General features: G+C 38.9%; 1 protein-coding gene across 1 annotated transcript in view; it reads left to right on the top strand.

Moving 5' to 3' along the window:
* Window positions 1–14,286, top strand: part of LOC143171845 (mucosa-associated lymphoid tissue lymphoma translocation protein 1-like) — a 40,782-nt gene extending 26,496 nt beyond the window's left edge. Inside the window, exons 11-17 of the mRNA XM_076360935.1 lie at window positions 131–308; window positions 1,726–1,800; window positions 2,877–3,004; window positions 7,408–7,557; window positions 9,017–9,174; window positions 10,070–10,195; window positions 10,973–14,286. Coding sequence (XP_076217050.1) covers window positions 131–308; window positions 1,726–1,800; window positions 2,877–3,004; window positions 7,408–7,557; window positions 9,017–9,174; window positions 10,070–10,195; window positions 10,973–11,434 — 1,277 coding nt within the window. The 3' untranslated portion in view covers window positions 11,435–14,286. The remainder of the gene's footprint in view (window positions 1–130; window positions 309–1,725; window positions 1,801–2,876; window positions 3,005–7,407; window positions 7,558–9,016; window positions 9,175–10,069; window positions 10,196–10,972) is intronic.
* Window positions 14,287–19,959: the final 5,673 nt, after the last annotated feature.

Genomic DNA, 19,959 nt, shown 5'->3' with positions numbered 1-19,959 from the left:
TGATCTTAATCTCCCACAGACACATAGGGTGGACATAGTGCATGCAGTTTTTGACCATGCTAAAATTGATAGAAATGTTCCAATGTACCCTTGAACTGTGTTTTCAGTCACATATATTTTGAAATCTCAGGTTTGTTATACTATGCTGGCCATGGCTACGAAAACTATGGGAACAGTTTCATGGTTCCTATTGATGCTCCAAATCCCTACCGATCTGCAAACTGTCTGTGTGTGCAGAACATCCTCAAACTAATGCAGGAAAAAGAGACGGGACTTAATGTATTCCTACTGGATATGTGTCGGAAAAGGTACATCTCATAATTCATGAATAGTGAGAACTGACATTAGATGTTTGAGGGATGTTTTTGCTTCACGGTAGAGGGAGAGGGTATAATGACTGTAGTTTTGGGAACCAACTGTGAAGTTCAGTTTATTCACTGTAGCAACAGATTAAAACTGAGCCTATTTTAAAAATGAACAAATAAAACTGAACAGTCACTTTGAGAAATAGCAAGGGATCTTGAGAGAGAAAGCTGGACTTCACACTGAGGAGAAATCTTTAGTCTAGGCTGAGAATTCACTGTACTTGTGAATTCACGTTCAGCTTGTGAATTCATGTTCAACTCGTGAAGTTCATAGTTCTGAGAATTCACAGCCTGCACCTGAATGCTTTTAAAGTCAACTGTGGAGTCATTCATAAACTTACTTTGCCTTTGGCCTTGGATGGAAATGTGAAGCTGGCGATTAGACTTTCTGTTTCCATGGGCAGATATTTGCCTCTTGATTTGAATGACATTTATTTCTTCTTTTTTTGTTGTTGTTTAAAAGTTATAAAGCGTCAGTCTTATTAGATAAAAGTGAAATTAGGCATCTTAAAAATGAAAAATGCCCTTTTTCCCTTGCATCATTAACCATCTTCATCATTACAGGGAGGAAGGAGAATCCATATGATCAAAGGCATGTTAATTTGACAGAAGGGCTCAAGTGAAGTGCTTATTTTAGAACTATTCAGAGGCATGGATTTCATGGACTGCTTTTATGCTAGGGATGTTGTATCTTTATTTAGAGCTTAAAAATCAACTGGTTTATCAGATTTTTCTAAATAAAGTACTATTTTTCTTTGCATGTTAAGAGACTACTATGCCCGATTAAACTTGCACTTGAAATCAGCTCTTCAGTCAGCACTTCTGCAAATTGGTATCTAAGGAATGTTTCATAATAGAAAATTGCTAGTGCTTTAGTGTTAGTAGAGCCTCTAAACTTCACTGCTAATGTAATGCCAGTGACCAATTCAGCTTCACAATCTGCTGTCCAAATAGAAAATACTGCTGCATAAGCATCATGTTAACTATGCAGACACCATGTTTTGAAAATAAATAAATAAAATAAAAAAAATCATATAGTTTTTGTTATAACCTAAAATGGCTAGTTATCAGAAATCATTTTTTAAGATATTGTAGCCAAACTCTACATTGGTTAATATAGCATGCCCTCATTTGGGTAATGCGTGATATCTGATTGTGTCTTTACATTGTCTTCGTGAAGAGCGTTGATGATGCTGATTTTTATCTTTTAGCAGTCAGGATTCATTCCAGAATTGTAGGAGAGAAAAAAATTAATGTTTCTGAACTATGCTGTTTCGGTATTTTGAACAACTGTAGAGTTTGTTACCATTACTAGTTCTCAAATTATTATTTTACTTTTTTGTGTTTCCATTTATTGCAGGAATGAATATGATGACACAATTCTTATTTTAGATGCTCTGAAGGTTACGGCTAACATTGTTTTTGGATATGCAACGTAAGGAAATTTTTCTTCTGCTATGCCATAGAGGTTTTGAAGCCAGAAGTGACCACTGAGATTGTATAGCTGATCTTCTACAGAAAAATACCAACTGTGGTGTTAAAGGAACAGTAATTTATATCCATATCTGTGTCCTCATACTATCTTTTTTACTTCATTCTTTGAATCATTCCACAGTCAACTGACTGTGGAAATGCATATGTAATGATTCCCCGTATTTAACGTTCCAATTCAGATATAGGGTAATGCCAGTGAGAGAACTGCATTCAGCAAACCAGAAACCGCTGGACGGTGTTCCTGATCTTTTTCTGATGGTCACTTGTAGGAGTGCTCTACTCATCTAAGTATTATTTATTAGAGATGAAAAAAACGCAGAGAAGAAAAAAGCAAATTTTACCCTCAGACCCATAATGTTCTGTTTCTTTGTGCTGATGGGGAAGGGAGAGTTATGTCCTGTGTGTTCCTAATGGTACTTGCTGCACTGTGAGCTTGTACAGAAGGTCAAGTACTGCGGAGCAGTTGATGAACTATACGTGCTGTACCCTCTTCGGTCATGTGTCTCCTCTGTTAATGCAAGCTAAATTTCTAGAAAAAAAAGTGTTAGAAATAGAAATTAATGAATTATTGGGGGAGTAGCATATGGATTGGCCCCTGTGTTTCTTATTCTAGGTGTAAAGAATAAAGTTTCAATTGCAGTTGAAACTATTTGAAGAGGTTACTTAAGCAGAAAGCTAAATAACCTCTCTCTATCAGTTTTCAAGTCAAGTGCACAAGCTGTTGAATAGAAGTAGTCAAGAGCTTTAATGAAGTCTTCTATGAGAAATTTAAGCTCCTCATATAAACAGTTTTACATCAGCTCTGGTCTGTGGCTTGATTGTAAGTGAAATCTTCCCAGAATGAGTTGCTTGCAAATGAACATGAAGAGCAGGTTGGCCTTAGACACAACCTGGTTTTCAAATTGTAGGGTTTCTTTCCCCCATTCCCAAAATAACTTTACTCTTGTCCTCATGTTGATCTTAATCATGCAGATGTTTCAGTGTTTTTTTCCTTTTCTGATATTGATGATCTCATAGGTGCCAAGGAGCAGAAGCTTTTGAAATTCAGCAGTCAGGGTTGGCCAATGGAATCTTCATGAAGTTCTTGAAGGACCGTTTGTTAGAAGACAAGAAGATTACTGTACTGCTTGATGAGGTTGCAGAAGGTAAACTCCAGCTTACGGCACTAACAGTCTTCTCAGCCTGCATTACTAAAAACTTCTTTGCTTAAATGTCGTTTTTCTCATGGTGAATGTGTTACACTACTTCAAGCTCTTGTTGCATTTTGTTAAAATAGCAGCTTTTATCAAGAAGCAGGTGCTACTAGGCACCATGATATTATAAAGGGATTTGAGCTGCTTTAATAGTTATCAATTTTATACTCTCCTTTTTAATGAACCTTATTTGTTCTGAGTGTCTTTCTGCATGCAACTTTGAATTGTCCATTGTTGTGGTTTAACCTCAGTCAGCAACTGAGTACCACGCAGCTGCTCGCTCAGTCCTTCCCCCCCCCACCCACCCCGGTGGGATGGGGGAGAGAATTGGAAGAGTAGAAGTGAGAAAAACTCGTGGGTTGAGACAAGAACAGTTTAATAATTGAAATAAAATAACAACAACAACAATAATAATAATAATGTAATAATACACAAAGCAAGTGATGCACAGTGCAATTGCTCACCACCCGCCGACCGATGCCCAGCCAGTCCCCAAGCAGCGGCCCCCCCGGCCAGCTTCCCCCAGTTTATGTACTGAGCATGACGTCCCATGGTATGGAATGTCCCTTTGGCCGGTTTGGGTCAGCTGTCCTGGCTGTGCCCCCTCCCAGCTTCTTGTGCACCTCCAGCCTTCTCAGTTGGTAGAGCATGGGAAACTGAAAAGTCCTTGACTAGTGTAAGCACTGCTCAGCAACAACTAAAACATCGGTGTGTTATCAACATTGTTCTCATCCTAAATCCAAACCACAGCACTGTACCAGCTACTAAGAAGGAAATTAACTCTATCCCTGCCGAAACCAGGACATCCATCCACAGAAATTACTCTTCTGTCTTGTGGTGTCAGCTGCTAGTGGTAGTCCAGTCGCTTCCACGTTCGTTTAAACTGAGTCCTACCTACCTCAGAGTGCTATAGCGATGATAATTATTTGCTCTCTATCAAAGGGTGTAAGTGCACTATAAAGGGCAATCCACTGTTTTAATATGTCTGGTTCAGTAATTAATTGTCTTTTATAATTGATGGAAGAAGTGCTAAAGTGAAAACTGCTGAGGGAAAATGTATTGCTTCTGTGTAAACATTTGCTCAAAACATAGGATAATAGATACAGCCATTAACAAAGAGCTGTCTGTGTAAGATTCTGTTATTTGTACATAATGTACGGAATCAGCCAAGTTCTGCTGTGGTGTCCAGTGTACTTAGTGCAACTGCAGGTCTCAGGATTTTGCCCAGTCTGTCTTTTGATAGGGATCCAAAAAGCAGAAAAAAATCCAAGAGGATCCTAAATGCATGGTAAAGTTCTGCTGTCAACTGGTCAGACTGTTGAAAATGAAATGCAAAGATTAAACCAACGGAGCTTGTGTCAGTGCTCTACTGAGGAAAGGGAAAAGATTATTGGTTGACTAGCTGAAATATAAGCATGGAATTTATGTCAAATTGATGGCAATAGGAATCCAGCATACCCCCAGGATGTAAACTGAAATGTGATGGGTCTTGGGTTACCGTTTGCTTGTTTGTCTGGTATATATTCTCATATATATTCTCTGTCTTTTTGCTTATAGTTAGTGTGCTGTTTGACTAGATCCCATAAAACAAACTTACCATTCTGTATTTTCAGCCTTACCTATTAAACTTTCCATGAAGTTTCTGTGAAAAGTTAAATAAAATTTCAGATCTCAGAATTATCCTGAAGAAATAGGATCTGCAGAGGCTAAAACTGAAATTATTATTCCAAAGCCTAGGGCTGAAATTGATTGATGATTTTTTTTTTTTTTTTTTTACAAGGCGATGTGTTTTTCTTCTTTTGCCAGCTGTAGTCAAGCAGAGTGCTTTTTGCATTAAGATTTGTGCTTTTTATTTGCTTACAGTGCTACTCAATTTTGCCATTACCTAAATACAAAGGAAGAATTTGAGGACTTGCTGTCCTCTCATTTGCAGCTAGCTATAGCTGTGTTTCCTTTGAAAGCCTGGCAGAAGCTCTGATAAAGCTCCTCCTGCTGGATGCTCACCAGCTGCTGTATTTAGGCCCAAATTCATTAAGCCATTGTTCCTGAAACGCTGTTTTGAAGCAGGCCCAAATATCTTCCCTTTCCTTCATCTTTCTTGCCTTCTGGGACATTCTGACTGTTACTGTTTTGTGAAAAGAGAACCCTGTAATCCACTCATCCTAGCTTCAATACTATGTCTGTAGTTTATGTATATAGTACGTCTTTAGTTTTTATCCCGCATTCTCCCATTGTCAGCCTGTTCAAAGCAGGAGTAGGAGTAGAACAGACACCCACTTGTATTCTGCAATGGTCACAGACCAATCAGTCTTTCAACTTGCATAAGAAGTTTACAAATTTTATAATGAACAAATACCCAAAAATATTCTTACTCTCTTCTTCCCCTCATCCTTTTTGTCATTGCTTTTGGGTGTTCTTAAGTGGGTTAGTATTCTCTGAGATTTCTCTCTCCTCTTCCCCCCACCTTCGTGGCTTCCCCATAAGAACATGTCACAATTCTGCTGGCACCCATTTTCCTTACACTTCCCCAAATGTCCTGTAAAATACGACTGACTCTTATTGTTTTGTCTGTACTGCCAGGTTAATGTCACATACTGTAGATGTTCTGACATGTGACCTATTACTTATCTCATTCTTGAACTCAGAGTGGAGAGAAAGATTGATTTGTCAGGTAACATGACAACGATTGTTGTCAGTATTACCAGATATTGGGTGTTTTGTTGTCAGTATTACCCGATATTGGGTGTTAGTGAGTACATTGGTGCACTGATGACACTTGAAAATGTTCTAAAGGAGTGTTCACGTTAAAAGTGTTCCACGTAAATAGCCTTCATTATTTCATTTTTTTTATGAACTCGTAAATGGAAATTTTCCAGGATTTTTTTAATTCACTTTGCAGGCCATAGGTTTTGAGTTTCTGCATGCAGCAAAACTATCTGAAAATGTCACCTTTAAATGTAATTGAACTAAATATAGGGAGACCCTAATAAATTGGAGTAAGTTTGAATTGCAGACTGGTTAAAGTTGGAAAGGACCTCTGGAGGTTGTCAAGTCCAACCCTGTTGCTCAAAGTAGAGTAAACTAGAGATGGTTGCTCACGACCTTGTCCATGTGCATTTTGAACGTCTCCAAGGATGAAGACTCCACAGTCTCCCTGCACAACCTGTCCCAGTGTTTGATCACGCTTAGAGTAAAAAGTTGTTTCTTATGGTTAAGTGGAATTTTCTCTATTTCAGTTCACATCTGCTTCCTCTTGTACTATCACACTTGACTGAGAAGAGTCTGGCTCTGTCTGTTTTACTTTCCCTCATCAACTATTTATACATATTGATAAGAAGTCCCCTGAGCCACGTTCTCTCCAGTCTAAACAGTCTCAGCACGCTCAGCATCTACTCATACAAAAGATGCTTCAGTTCCCTCATACTCTCTCATATGAGAGGTGTTCCAGGCCCCTCATCTCTGTGACCCTTCACTGCACTCTCTCCAGTATTTACATGTTGTTCTTCTACTGGTGAGCCCAGCACTGGACCCAGCACTCCAGATGTGGCCTCACCAGTGCTGACAAGAGAGGAAGGATCACCTCCCTTGGCCTGCTGGCAACGGTATTCCTGTTGGCTGCCTTTGCCACAAGAATGCATTGCTGGCTCATGGTCAATGTGGTGTCCACCAGGTCCCCAAGGTCCTTCTCTGCAGAGCTGCTTTCTAGTGAGTCGGTCCCCTTTCTGTACTGGTGCATGGGGTTATTCCTGCCCAGGTGCAGGACTCAGTGTTTCCCATTGTTGAACTGCATGAGATTCCTCTCTGCCCAATTCTACAGCCTGTACAGGTCCCTCTGAATGGCAGTACAACCCTCCGGTGTATCAGCCACTCCTCTCAGTTTTTAATCATCTGCAAACTTGCTGAGGGTGCACTCTGTCCTGTCATCCAGGTCATTAGTGATGATGATAAATAAACAATATTGGCCCCTTTATTGACCCCTAAAATACTCCACTTGCCTCCAATTCTTTAGAAATCCCCTCCAATGGTATTATTCACATTCTTGAAATTAGTCACTTTAATTAGGACCTTATTGATTCAGAGCTGTGATATTGCTTGAACTGGTTTTGAAAAATGTGAGCACGTTGACTAGGACACATGCAAAACCCTCAGGATTCTCTGCAGGCATCTGGCATGCTGTTTTAGCCTTAAGTGAATGAATAGCTGAGCAATGAATACTTCTGAAACTGCAAGTTTTTATGGAAGTACCAACACTGGCATAACCATAGCAACCAGACAACATTGCAGTGATGTACTTAATTTAATTAGAATTTCAGCAGCATTGATTTTGAGAGAAACTATATGCATCTTATTTTTAGATATGGGCAAGTGTCACCTTACCAAAGGCAAGCAAGCTTTGGAGATCCGCAGCAGTTTGTCTGAGAAAAGGGCATTAACTGATCCCATTCAACAAACCGTATCTTCTGCAGAGTCTCTGGCGCGGAACCTACAGTGGGCCAAAGCTCATGGTATAGTACAGTCTACTTTTAGATGATCCTACTGGCACGATGGGAAAAATAAGAGGATGTCCTTCCTTAATAATCTCTAGTCTGTGGGTTGTGATATTGAACAGAAATGGAAGAAATTCAAGTTCATATCGAATTTTCATTAGTGTGTTCAGATCTTGGAAATATTTGTGTTGGGGTTTACCTATACATGAGATTATAATGAACAAGGTGACATGCAGAATTCATCCTGAGTAAGTATATTTAAGACGACTCAAACACTATAGGGGAGACTTAGATGATGCCTGCCTCCTGGAATAATCTCCTAGTAATCTGTTTGTGTCTAACAATGACACTTTTAAGACATCATTAATCTCATTCTAAAGTCATTGCCTAAAATAGCCATGTGAGCTGTATGGTAAAAGTGCATGATGAAAAGGAGTTTTCAATGTATATAACTAAGAAAACTAAAATAAGGGTGAAATCAGTTCCAGGCTTTCTAGACTTCTTTTAAGAAGGGTAGTGGGGTTTAAGACCTTTTTATCTTTTTCACCTAAATATGTTGCAGTACATCTTAAAATTTCTTTGACAGATTGGGCAGAGGGTCACGGGTGGCATTTTCAAGACAACTAGTCGTGTAGGCAGACTCTTTCACAGATGTAGATTTTTATTTGTGGAATCAAGCCCTTAATTCTTGTTTGTTAAATGATTGAAATGCAAGACAAAAATTATAAACACATAATGTTATCTTATGGCTTATTTGTTTTAAGCCATGCGTAGAAGAGAATGTGTTTGGAATTTGGGAAGAGAATAACCTTTATATTTGCATAAAGGTGTGTCTATGATAATGTTAAATAATCCACTTCCAGTGGGAGTAGAAAAATCAGTACAAAGCATACAGACACAGAATGATGTCATTGACCCTTGAGCACTTTTAGATATATTCCTATGGATTGCGAAAGATCCGAAATATAAAGAAGAAAAATGCTGCGGGCTAGAATGTGTGCATAGCCTGTGAAAGGAAAAAAATGAACCTGAAACTTGTTCTGCTATCAAATTCAAAGGTTTTTATAATGCTATAGCTGTGTGTCCTATATATTTGATATATACCATATTAACCTTTCTGGTTTGATTACAGATACGTAAACAAATTCTTGGGTCAGTAAGCTATATCCCAGTTACAGTAAATGTTGCCTTGCTAGTTGCACAGAGTTTGGAAAGAAACCTGCAAAGCAGAAGTTGAGTCAGCTCTCTCTGGCAGTGTCTGCCAGTTACTGTGTGATACTAGCAGACAGTATTGCTGCCTGGTTAGCTTCTAACCTGGTTTGCTTCAGTATAAATATGTAAGTGATAGGTAGAGGGAGGGCAGGAGGAAGAGGTCTATACCTTTTAAAACTTTTGAATTAAAAAAAAAATTTTTAAAAATAGAAAATACGTATGCTAAGTTTTATTTAGAATGTAATGATGTGTTATTTATTTGCAGAGCTTCCAGAAAGTATGTATCTTGAATTCAAATGTGGTGTTCAGATTCAGTTGGGGTTTGCAGCTGAGTTTTCCAATGTCATGATAATCTACACGCGAATAGTAAAGAAGCCACCTGAAATAGTAGTTTGCAGAGCCTACGTTACAGACTTCGCACTCGTAAGTGCTTCCTATTGGTGTCTCGGTGATCTCCCTCCACTGAAGTTGAAAACTGTCTGGTCTGTCCATGTCAAACTGCATCTTTTGTAACAAAATGGGTCTAAACTGTTGAAATCAGGTGCTTACGTGTGTGTGTCTGTACAGACACACACTTTTTTTTTAATGCATATTTTTAATATATATAAAAATACATTAAAATGAATCCGCGGTCATCTCTTTCAAAGTCTCCTTTGTTTTTAATTTTCTAATATCAAGTATTTGTTACATTTAATTGAAGAAGTTAAATGTCAGTAGCTCCTATGTGAGCTGAGGACACATCTACCTTGCAGGACAAGGTTTCTTAGGCTTTAGTTTTACAGTTCTGTGCACCTGGGTGATCCTGTCCAGTTCCATTGATGTTACTCAGCTGATCACAGTAAAGTGAAGGATACGAGTAAAACAGAAGGCTCCTTGGGGCAAAAACCCTTCTTTTCTGATGTCAATGAAAGAGGACATGGAGCAGAAAACCTTTTTAGATAGAACGAACAGGACACTTCTGATGCTTTATGAATAAAATATTTGAGTTAATGTGCATAATAAATACATGTATTTTTAGCCCACAGAATTAGTGTTGTAATACTGTACTTCATAGCAGAAGTTAGGTAAAAAAGAGCAACCCTGAAGCAAGCACATCAAGTTTGACAGGAACCATCAGCAAAAGAGGGTAACCTCAAATGTAACCCCTTCTGCCTGTGACTAACAGTGATTTCAACAGCCTTTGCAAGTAATCCAAGATTGATGTTTTCTTTCTTTTTAAGAAGAAAATGCTGACTTTATAAAAAGAAATACTGCTAAATATTTTATGATCTACAAATTCTGTACCTTCAATTAAGTTTTCATTTTTTTCTTGCAACAGGACCTGGATGTGGATCCTAAAGAGGCCAATAAAGGAACTCCTGAGGAAACCGGAAGCTATTTAGTATCAAAGGACCTTCCCAAACACTGCCTCTACACCAGGCTAAGTTCACTGCAAAAACTAAGGGTTAATATATATTATTCCCCACAAGTTTGTTCAGATAATTTAGATTAATCATATTGCTTTGCAGTTCTGTTGAGGTAGCTGTGTATTGTCTATATAATAAGTAATATGTTCTTTGGAGGGAAAAAATTGCTAATAGCACAATTTAGTGACTTTAGTTTTTAGATAAAAGCCAGGGAATCAATGCATATGCAGGACTGATACCGTCGTGCAAGGAACTTGGTATTTTCTAGGCCCGTACTGAACTTTGACAAGATGATTATTTTTGTGAAGATCAGCTATTGCACACTGTGGGGATGTTCCTATTCCCTATAGTACAAGAATGTGACCTGAAGCAGAGCTGCATCTTACAAAGTCATTAGTAGGAGATGAAAATGTTACCTATCATCTCCTTCCATTCCAACCTGTGCTCTTGGGCATGCAGTTTTTGAAAGGTTCTCACTTCAACATACTGTGGCACTGTTAAGTTTATCTCTGTATCTTTGTGTCATGAACTTCTGTGCTGGGCATCGCTTGGTACTTCTTCTTCAGTGCTTTTGGCAGCTGGTGTTAATATAAGTGCTTCTAGAAATAAATACTATCAGGTAAGCAAGTATTAACCAAAAGAGGTCCTCACTAAACAAGTGTTGCCTAATATGGGTCTTTAGCTCCTAAAAAGGTTAGTCTCCTTCTCCAGTAGATTATGACTCTTCAAGTGCTTCCTATATTGTTTATTTGGGGAGGAAGCATAACTGTTTTTTTCTTTTTATCCCCCCCCCCCCCCCTTTCCTTTTTTTGCAGGAGCACTTGATCTTCACTGTGTGCTTGCACTATGAGTATCCAGGAATAGAAGATACAATGGATGAAAGAAAGGAAGTTAATGTTGGCAAGCCCCTTATTGCTAAATTAGGCCTTCATCATGGATTCAAAAATAACTGTCTCCAGACTTGTTGTGTGGCTAATAATCCTTTTCATCATCAAATAGAATCAAGTCCAGTGGCAACTAAATACTATGTCCCTAGTCATTGCCAACCAAATTCCTGTCCAGGCGTTTACCATCCAAACTGTATTTGCTCAGACAACATCAGACAACCAGAGACATGTTCTTGCAATGGGACTTCAAGGATATTAGCTTCAAGACATGAAGTACGGAATTACTCACCCCCTGTGGAAAAGAGTAATGTACCAGTAGAGACCACTGATGATACTGTTGAACTGGAATTCCTTCTCTCTGACAACCTCAGATTCTCTAAACAGCAGTAGCTGTGATGTGTTCGGAATAGACCACAGTATCATTCTTGAATAGGGGACCTTCCACACTGCTTATCCGTCTCCTGGAGTTTGGGGGCTTCCGGACAAAGGGATTGGAGAGTCTAGAGGTGGTACTGGGAATGAGGTTGTGATGAAAATTTTTCAGATCCAAAGAGACAAAACTGGACTGATACATTTAGGAATGAAAAAGGCGTGGGTTTTTGTTTGTTTTTTTTTTTCCTCCTACCATTTGACATTTGATACAGGGAAAAACCTGAACTCCTCAGAGTTTCCTATTCCATTGTCTGGCAATCAAGCAGCTAACAAACAGAGGCAATCATGCATTTCTGGGAGGAAGCTAACTGTTTCTGTTAGGGGATGAATGCATAAAAGCCTGGCTGTGGTGTCAAAGTTTCTCTTGAGATAGTAAAGCCTTGGATCTTCCCAGCTACTTCTCCAGTACCAACTGGAGTTGTAAGATTTACTGTAGATGTATGTTTCATAAATCTGTTTTCAGAGAGGAATTGCTCATCCTATATAAAAACAAGATAAACATGTATAGCTGTCAGAGGAAAAAATGTTGACAGAATTAAGCAGGAAAATGAATTTCCATGTCCTCTATGATTTAACATGATTTTAAAAAATCCATTAGCCCCAAAATGATAAATACACCTTTCTCTCTTCCATCTTTCTGTTTCAGTTGTTCAACATCCAGGGATTTCTTTTTACATACTGCATTAAAATAAGGTTTTATGTGTTTATATATGTTGTAACAGCCTCCTACTGAGTATATGACACATAATGTAAATGAACTGAGCAAAGAGGGAGCTTTTACAGAAGTGAAGATGTGTTTTAATACAGTGTTTTAATATTCCAGTGTTAAGAATATGTCTCCTTCAAGCTTTTCAGTTTCTTTCCTTCCTCATGTATGTATTAGGATCAGTCACTGACATTCCAGTCCCTTGGATGTAGCTAATAATCAGCTCCGACTGCATTCTCCTCTCTCATGGTCAAATGTCCAATGTCTGGCAGCAACTGACAGATGGATGAAGAACTGTGCAAGGAAAATAAAATCTGAACTGAGCTAGTAAACTAACATTATCACTTTTTTCTTTCTTTTTTTTTTTTAAGAGAACTAGATTGCAAATCATGAGAGGGAGCAAAGTCACAGATTCATACTGTGGTGGATTGTTCTTATTATGATAATCTTTCTCTTATGTAACATACAAGACTTTTACTGATCTTATTTCTGGAAAGGTGGTCTTTTCATGTTCTGCAAGAACTGTAAATGGAAATACGAGGAAAAAGTGCCTGTTCATAGCAAGCTAAGTATTGTATAGTTAGTCACGCAGTAAGACATGCTGAAGGCTAAAAATGAATGGGCAAGATAAGTGAAAACTTTGGGGTTCTTCAGGCTGAAGTACCAGGATGGTGTTCCTGAACACCAGCCATTGCTTTTCTGTGGTGATTTTAAACAAACAAACAAACAAACCCCTACTCAGTTGTTTTCCAGGCCAAATGAACTTATATTCATTCAAATAAAAATGCTAACAGTCTACCCTAAAACTGTGAAAATCCAAAATAAAGATTCCAGCACACACAAACTTATAAAAGATAAAGCAACTTTAAATGCAGTCTGCCAAAGGTGAGGGACACTTGCTTCATGTCACAACCTGACTCTTCGTATATAGCCCTACGTGTGTGCATTTGCTCCGGAGCTCAAAGGTGGAGTTCATCTCTCTATAAACTAGTCTTCTAGGTCCTTTAGCTTCTGAACCCCAGAATCTCACTATTAGAGGTGGAGGCATAGGCACCTTCAGAAGACAGTTGATCCTCCACTAAAAGGCAAATGAGCTACTTTCATATAGTGCTTTATTGCTTTGTTGACCAAAGGGAACAGATAGACCTAGCTTGGGCTAGGTGTCAAACCTTTTAGACATTGCAAAATTTTTTGATCTGTCTTTGGGAAAGGGCAATTTTGCTCACTAAACTGTTTTGCATATTTGGATTGAATAGTTTGGTCAAAAACACACCAATTTTTTTAATGTTTGGTTTTGTTTCAAAATACTGAAGAATCTGTGACTTGCTTATGTGTATCTGGGGACAAGTGTGAGAACACTGAATCGGTTTTATTAGGTCTTAAAAAGTCTTGATGCTTTGAAAGCATGAAAATATCGGGGTGTGAGGTAATTAAAATTCAAGGGAATTTTCAGATATGGGTAGTAGCCTGTCCTGCCCAGGTAATATTGATAAGCAGTATTGCTTTAATTAAGATCCCCATCATGAAATAGTTTTTTACTTTAGAAAAATTATCATAGTGCTTTTCATTAAGTATGTAGCAAAAAATTGAAATAACTGAATCTCATTGACATGGTTGACAAACCAGTTTAAATCTCCAGTTGAGATCCACCCTTCTGGTGGGATCTGGTAGTCTTACAACGTTGGCTGGATGCTGAGGGAGGTGCTGTACATGTGGTCATAACAAGTTTCAGATGGGAATGTTAACGCATCATTAACTACATCTGTTGATCTTCAAATTCATCTGTGCTGAAAGGTGGATATCTGTACATGGATTTTAATGTAGTTATTTCCAAAATGACAGCCATGCTTGAAGTAATCTGCAAATGACCTTGAGTTTCTGACTTTCTCCTTTGGAGGGTATTAAATAGTGAAATATTTATTGATGAATGAGATGTACCTTTGTGTTAATTATCCTATGTAATTGACTTATAAATCAAAAATTATAGCTTGAGACATGGTCTAGTACGGTAATATTTAGCTGATACTTTGTCACAGTTTTCTAATTTGTATAAAAGCTTATTTTGTTTCTTACTCTGTAATAAACTGTTGTCCACAAAATGATATATCTGTGCATATGTAGTTGCTATATTCTTCTACTCCTCCCAGTTTAAAAACCCCCAAACTGTATTAAAACAATGCATATAATAAAGTAGTTTCCTTAACAAAAAAGAAGGGGAAATCTGAATCATGAGCTTCAGCTAAAGTTAAACATATCTGCACCCTGGGCCTGTACAGGTTTCTCAAACTATGCACTTAGATTTTTTTTTTTTTTTTGCAAGTTTATGTGCCTTCTAGCTTCTGACATCCCAACTGTACTGCTGGCTAAACCTAAATGATCCTTCTCCATCACTTTGCAAAGGTATCCAAACAAGTTTCAGTAATATTGAGACAATTTCCTTTAGAAATGTGGAAAGAGAAAGAATCCAATTATTAAACCTTAAAAGTTGTCCAGAGAAAGGCAGGGGAACTCACTGACTGTATTTGCTTGTCTCTTTGCAGGTGCGCTCCATGGAGGGCTTCCAGGAGCAGCAGTGCTGATGTGTGAGTAGCTGTCTCCCGGCATGATTTAAAACTAACTGCGGGCAGTCAGCTGGGGCATTACAGTGGGGCAGCTGGTCAGCGTTCAGTGAATTTCCCGCTACTAGAGAGCTCTGACATACCTTGATTAGTTCCCAAGTTTAGTGCGTGGTCCAATGGTACGCAGTCTTTGTCAGCCTAGGTAGGAACTGATTAACCTTTGAGGATCTATACCTAAGATGCTGGAATTGTAACTATATTTGAATACGGTAAAGAGAACATCACAGAACTGTAGAGATTGGAGAGGGACCTGCGCAAATCATCTGACAAAACTCTACCTGTGGCAGTAGGGCATGTGGAAGAAAACTTTATCGTTCTGAGCCTTACTTAAAAAGGGAATAGTGGATGGAAAGGCATTTTCTTACTGTATCACTGCCTTTAGGAACTGCTTTAACTGTTTTAATAATTGATGTTGAGTGAAATATTCTGGTTCTTAAGGACAAGCTGCAAGAGGCATCCATTTCCTTTGGCCCATATCCAGTAAAGCACTTTAAAAGTTCAGTATGCATAAATTAAGCCAACATTTAAATCCCTGTGAAATCAGTGGGATTAAAATACATGACTAAACCTAGGCATTTGTTAAAGCTCTCTTTGGCTTGTGATGCCCTTTCTGAACTGAAGCCTTGGGTTTTTTTTTTCCTGAAGTGCAATTGTTTGGGGATAATACTTATTTTTTCTTGAAGTATCTGCTAGGCTAAGTTACTTATGTGTTTGTTATTTGGTTTTGGATATTGAACAGGTTTGGAAAAAAGGTTTTAAGGTGATCCAAATAAGCTCAGGCTTCTCTGGCAAAGGAAGAGTTCATATGCTTCAGAAAGGTCAATACACTTCTTCCATTTTCCCTCCCCACTCTACAGTGGGGTAATTGAAATGGAAAAAGCTGTTGTTAATGCAGCATTAAACTTCTGAGAGTGATCCTATTTCTAGCGAACAATAGGAATAGAGGAGCATGAGAGGCTTATAAAGAAAGGGCTCTCCAAAATTAATGGTTTGGGATTCATTTAGTTGTTGGTTTGGCATTTTGAATTTCACATACTTGGCCTTTGCTGACTATGTTGGCCGTGCTCTTCGCCGATCTCTAGAAGACAGTGCTGGGACTTAACGGCACCAGCTGCCGCTGGCTTTGGGTACGCACCTTCTTGTGTATTTCTGTGTCATGGCAAACCATCAAAGGAGATCTGTACCGTTATAAGCAGTAAGACATTTGTATTGTCCTATATGAGCATCTTTCTCTGCCAGTCTACTTCATTTTCTGTCTTCTCCACTTTGTACGAGTTCTGTAGGGCAGAAGATTTCTCTCTTGAGATGTTTCTTGAATAGCACTCTAAAATCATGATGCTGTTGGTAGGTTTAGTAGGAAGGATTTTACAGTTTTGCAAAAGTCTGTCCTAGTGCACTGTCAACCATTTGTCACACACTGTGGGAATGTCAGAACAGTTGTTACATCGTGAAGGCATCAGGTGGCCAGAATATCATTTTGGAACTCAAGTTGACCCTGGCTAGAAGTATTAACTGCAGTAATTCTCTGACCTGATTTTTGGCACAGCTGAGATCTGAAACCTTGTGGTAGAGATGATCAGCTGGTGTTCCTGGATTGCATCATTTGACACCAGAGGTCACAGAAACCAGTGAACTTCATACCTAATGTTGAGATTATGGGAAGACAATAGCCAAATACCATGGGTAAAGTTTTATCCTCAATTTAGTTCACATAGTGTATTGACCTAATGGAGTTTTTCAATTTCTCTTTGCCCAATATGAGACACTTATTTCTCTCTAGTAATTAGTGCCGTCTTTTGACTTGCTCAAGCCATTTCCTCTTGCAGTCCAATCAAAGCACTGTTCATACTGGATTGGAGAAATATCTTCCACAGAAATGGTATGAGTGAATTTACCTTCTATATATCTACATAAAGCTCTGCAAGCTACCTTCTCAGTAAAATAACCTTTTGTCTTGAGAGTCCTTAAACTGTCTCTCTGGCTACAGAAGACCATCTGTACTGTGTAACTCTTCACTAATAGATTTCAAGGCTGGTTTTGCTGTCTCTAGTTGTTGCATCAACTACTTTTCCTCATTCTGTCAGCTAATTAATAGCTCTGGCAGCTCTCACATACATTAAGCTTCAGGGCTATGTTCACCTTGACATATATTCCTGACTACTGTAAGTGTAATGCATTTCAGTATTACTCCTTCCTTGCACAGAATTTTAATTGTACAGAGTAAGATCTGCTCACTTTTTGGAGTGTGGCATTTTGAGGTCCAAGGTGTTTGCTATGAATTGGAGATACGTTTAGGGTATCAGGTGTGAGAGAAGGTGTTGGGAATTTTGGGGGTTTGGGGTTTTTTTTAAAAGTTTGATCATCCTTTTAGTTTAGTAATTGCAATAGCATAGGGATGGAGTAAGAACACCTCCATGTTATGGAAATTAAGCAGTTATTTAATTTCTAAAGTACCACTGCTGCAATTTAGTCATACCAGGCTGATTTTAAGAGCTAATAAGAAAAAATGCTGTCTCCCATCCTTTTTTGTTGCCACACACAGTGAACATGAGGATCCATGTGGGTGTGTGTTACCACAGCGACCAGCCTCCGCACCTGCATCTGCAGTGGATGCAGGAGGAAGTGACTAGGACTTCCCCATCCGTTCTTTAGACAGAATCATTTTAGTCATTTGCTAGCATCCTGCTTTCATTTTTCAAATGAAGCTGTTATGCAAATGACTTCACTACACATAAGATCAAACAGCTCTCAGATGTTTCCTGGGCTCTCTTATGACTTAATGTGGTGGTTAGGATTTATTTCACCTCTCTAAAGGCAAGGCAGCTTTACTTTCTGACATCCTATAGGAGGATGTATGTTGGGCATGCATGGCAGGACAGCACAAGTTATCCTGTGGAGGTAGGTGCCTCTCTCCCATTTGATTGCCATCAGGCAGCCTAGAGATGCCTATCTGTCTAGCCTCTACAGAGCTGAAACTGCTCAGATTAATTCCCCTCTGAATGTGCTGTTTTTCAGTGCTGTAGGTATTTAAAGTGGTCCCAGGATTCTTCTCTGTTCACATCCTGTCGTCTTCATGCCTGTCAGCTTCTCTCCTTTCTTTTCCCTTCTGTTGAATGCCAGTAGTACCCATGATACCTGCCTCACACGACGAACTGACGATTGGTCCAGAAATTTTTAAGAACTGCTTTGAGGTTGTCAGAATGTACCAAATTTGATACTTTTTTTTGTCTGTAAGAAGCACTACAGTCTTTCAAGAAGTACAGAGTAACTATAAAATATTGATTTGCTGATTCTCAAAGTTCTGTAGGTTTTGCTTTATGTGTCTGTCTTAGTGATATGCAGAAAACTGCTGTAGACTCTCTTTCAATGTTGCAGCTGCAAAGAAAACACTTTATTTGAAACACCCATTAGATTATAAGCTCTGCTTTTAGTAGAAATAATGGGTTCATGCCAAGCCTTTTACCTGCCCTGGCATGTAGAGAACTGCAGCTCTTTGCACACTACATTGTAATCACAGAAATGATTTGCTGGTTAAAGGTGGAGTGGGTTTTGCAGCACATAAATTGGAGGTAGGACTTGTTACACATTACAGTGGGAGACTCCCTGCTAATTTCTGTCATGCTATCTTCACTGGCATAATCCTGGTTATAACCTGGCAGCTCCCTCGTGTTAAAACACGCTTTCCTCTGATGGGATATATGGGAGCAAACCATTTGCTAGCTGTGTGCAATATAGTTTGTTTGGCTCTTCTTTTTTGAGAAGTGTTTCTTGTTCCTGTGGGGTCAGATGAGACAACTGTGAGCCCAACAGAAGTAGTTTATAAATGTCAGTGAAACCCACATTAAACTACTTTGTACTGTACGAAATATAGAAAAGAGAGAGAAAACTCTGTTTCTGTAGCCCTTCAGAAACAATGGCAACACCCAGCTGGCATAAAACCAGCGATGAACTCAGACCTGTGCCAGCTGCCACCCCTTGACCTCTCTGTTACGGCCTCTCCTCTGGAAGCTGCTCTAACCTTAGGCCTAGATCAGCAAGTCACAGCCAGCTCTCCGTGCCCCTCCTGGGCTTTTACTGAGGCAGCCTTCAGAGTGGTGGAGAAACGGATACTTAATACTTTCCCACTATAAATGCTGTCATGTAATGAAGGACTTTGGGGGCACAAAAATTGCAAGTGCTAGAACTCGCCCGCTTGCTGGGAGCTCGCTTTTGTCAAACACAGTGGGGAAAAAAATGCCTGCAGAAATTGCATGGTTAACAGAGAAACATGAGTGAAATAAATACTCCTTCTAGTGCACAGAGCTAATTAAGTCATGAACTCTTTTACCTGATGAGCCAAAGTGATAAATTAAATCTCCTGGTACCACCTAAAGCCATAAATTCTAAGGATGCTTTTTGAAGAACTCTGTAGATTCTTAATAAGTTTAATGCAAAAATATTTCCATAATTTTTAAATTATATCCCTTAGTCACTGCCTACTGTGTTTGTTTAAAAATATGAAGTTTATGTCCACATATATGTGATTTTCATTGTTTTAAATGGGCCTTAACACAATGCAATATTTTCTCTTAATGAAAGCATGGAAGATGTAATATGAGTTGTAGAGAAGCGTATTGCAAACAACCACCGAACTCTCATCCTCCTTTCCATTGTGGTCTGGTTTTTAATTGATATCCTTTTACAGAATCCACATGTGTGCACCTAAGTTTGTTACTGCTGCCTGAGCATTCATTGATTTGGCAAGCACCAGCACCGTTCCTTTTGAGGAGCCCCAGGACACCTTTAGGTGATCTGTTTATCCGCTGAGTTTCCAAGTTCTTTTTGATGTTCTTTCTTCAGCCATAACTCTTTGAGTCCAGCACACTGGGCTCACATTGCAGGGACTGCATCCAAGTTCCTGCTTGAGACTTTGTATGTCATCCTCTGTCTCTGGTGGATGTGTGAACGTCTGGCAGCACAACCCCTTGTTCTAAGGCTGACCTGGAGACAGAGTTTTATCTACGCTGCTCTGCAGTTAACAAATAGTTACAAAACTTCCTAGTCTGTTTGGCATTTAATGTTAATATTAAACTCTGCCATTTAATTTCACAATAAATGGCACTTAGAACACTCCTTTTTCCACAAGACTTGTCTGTATAAGCTTTGGCTGAAGAAGTTGT

The sequence above is a fragment of the Aptenodytes patagonicus genome, chromosome W (genome assembly GCF_965638725.1).
Source record: "Aptenodytes patagonicus chromosome W, bAptPat1.pri.cur, whole genome shotgun sequence".
In the NCBI taxonomy this organism is placed as follows: domain Eukaryota; kingdom Metazoa; phylum Chordata; class Aves; order Sphenisciformes; family Spheniscidae; genus Aptenodytes; species Aptenodytes patagonicus.
The sequence above is the reverse complement of the archived record's forward strand: the minus strand, read 5'-3'. Positions and strand labels throughout refer to the sequence as shown.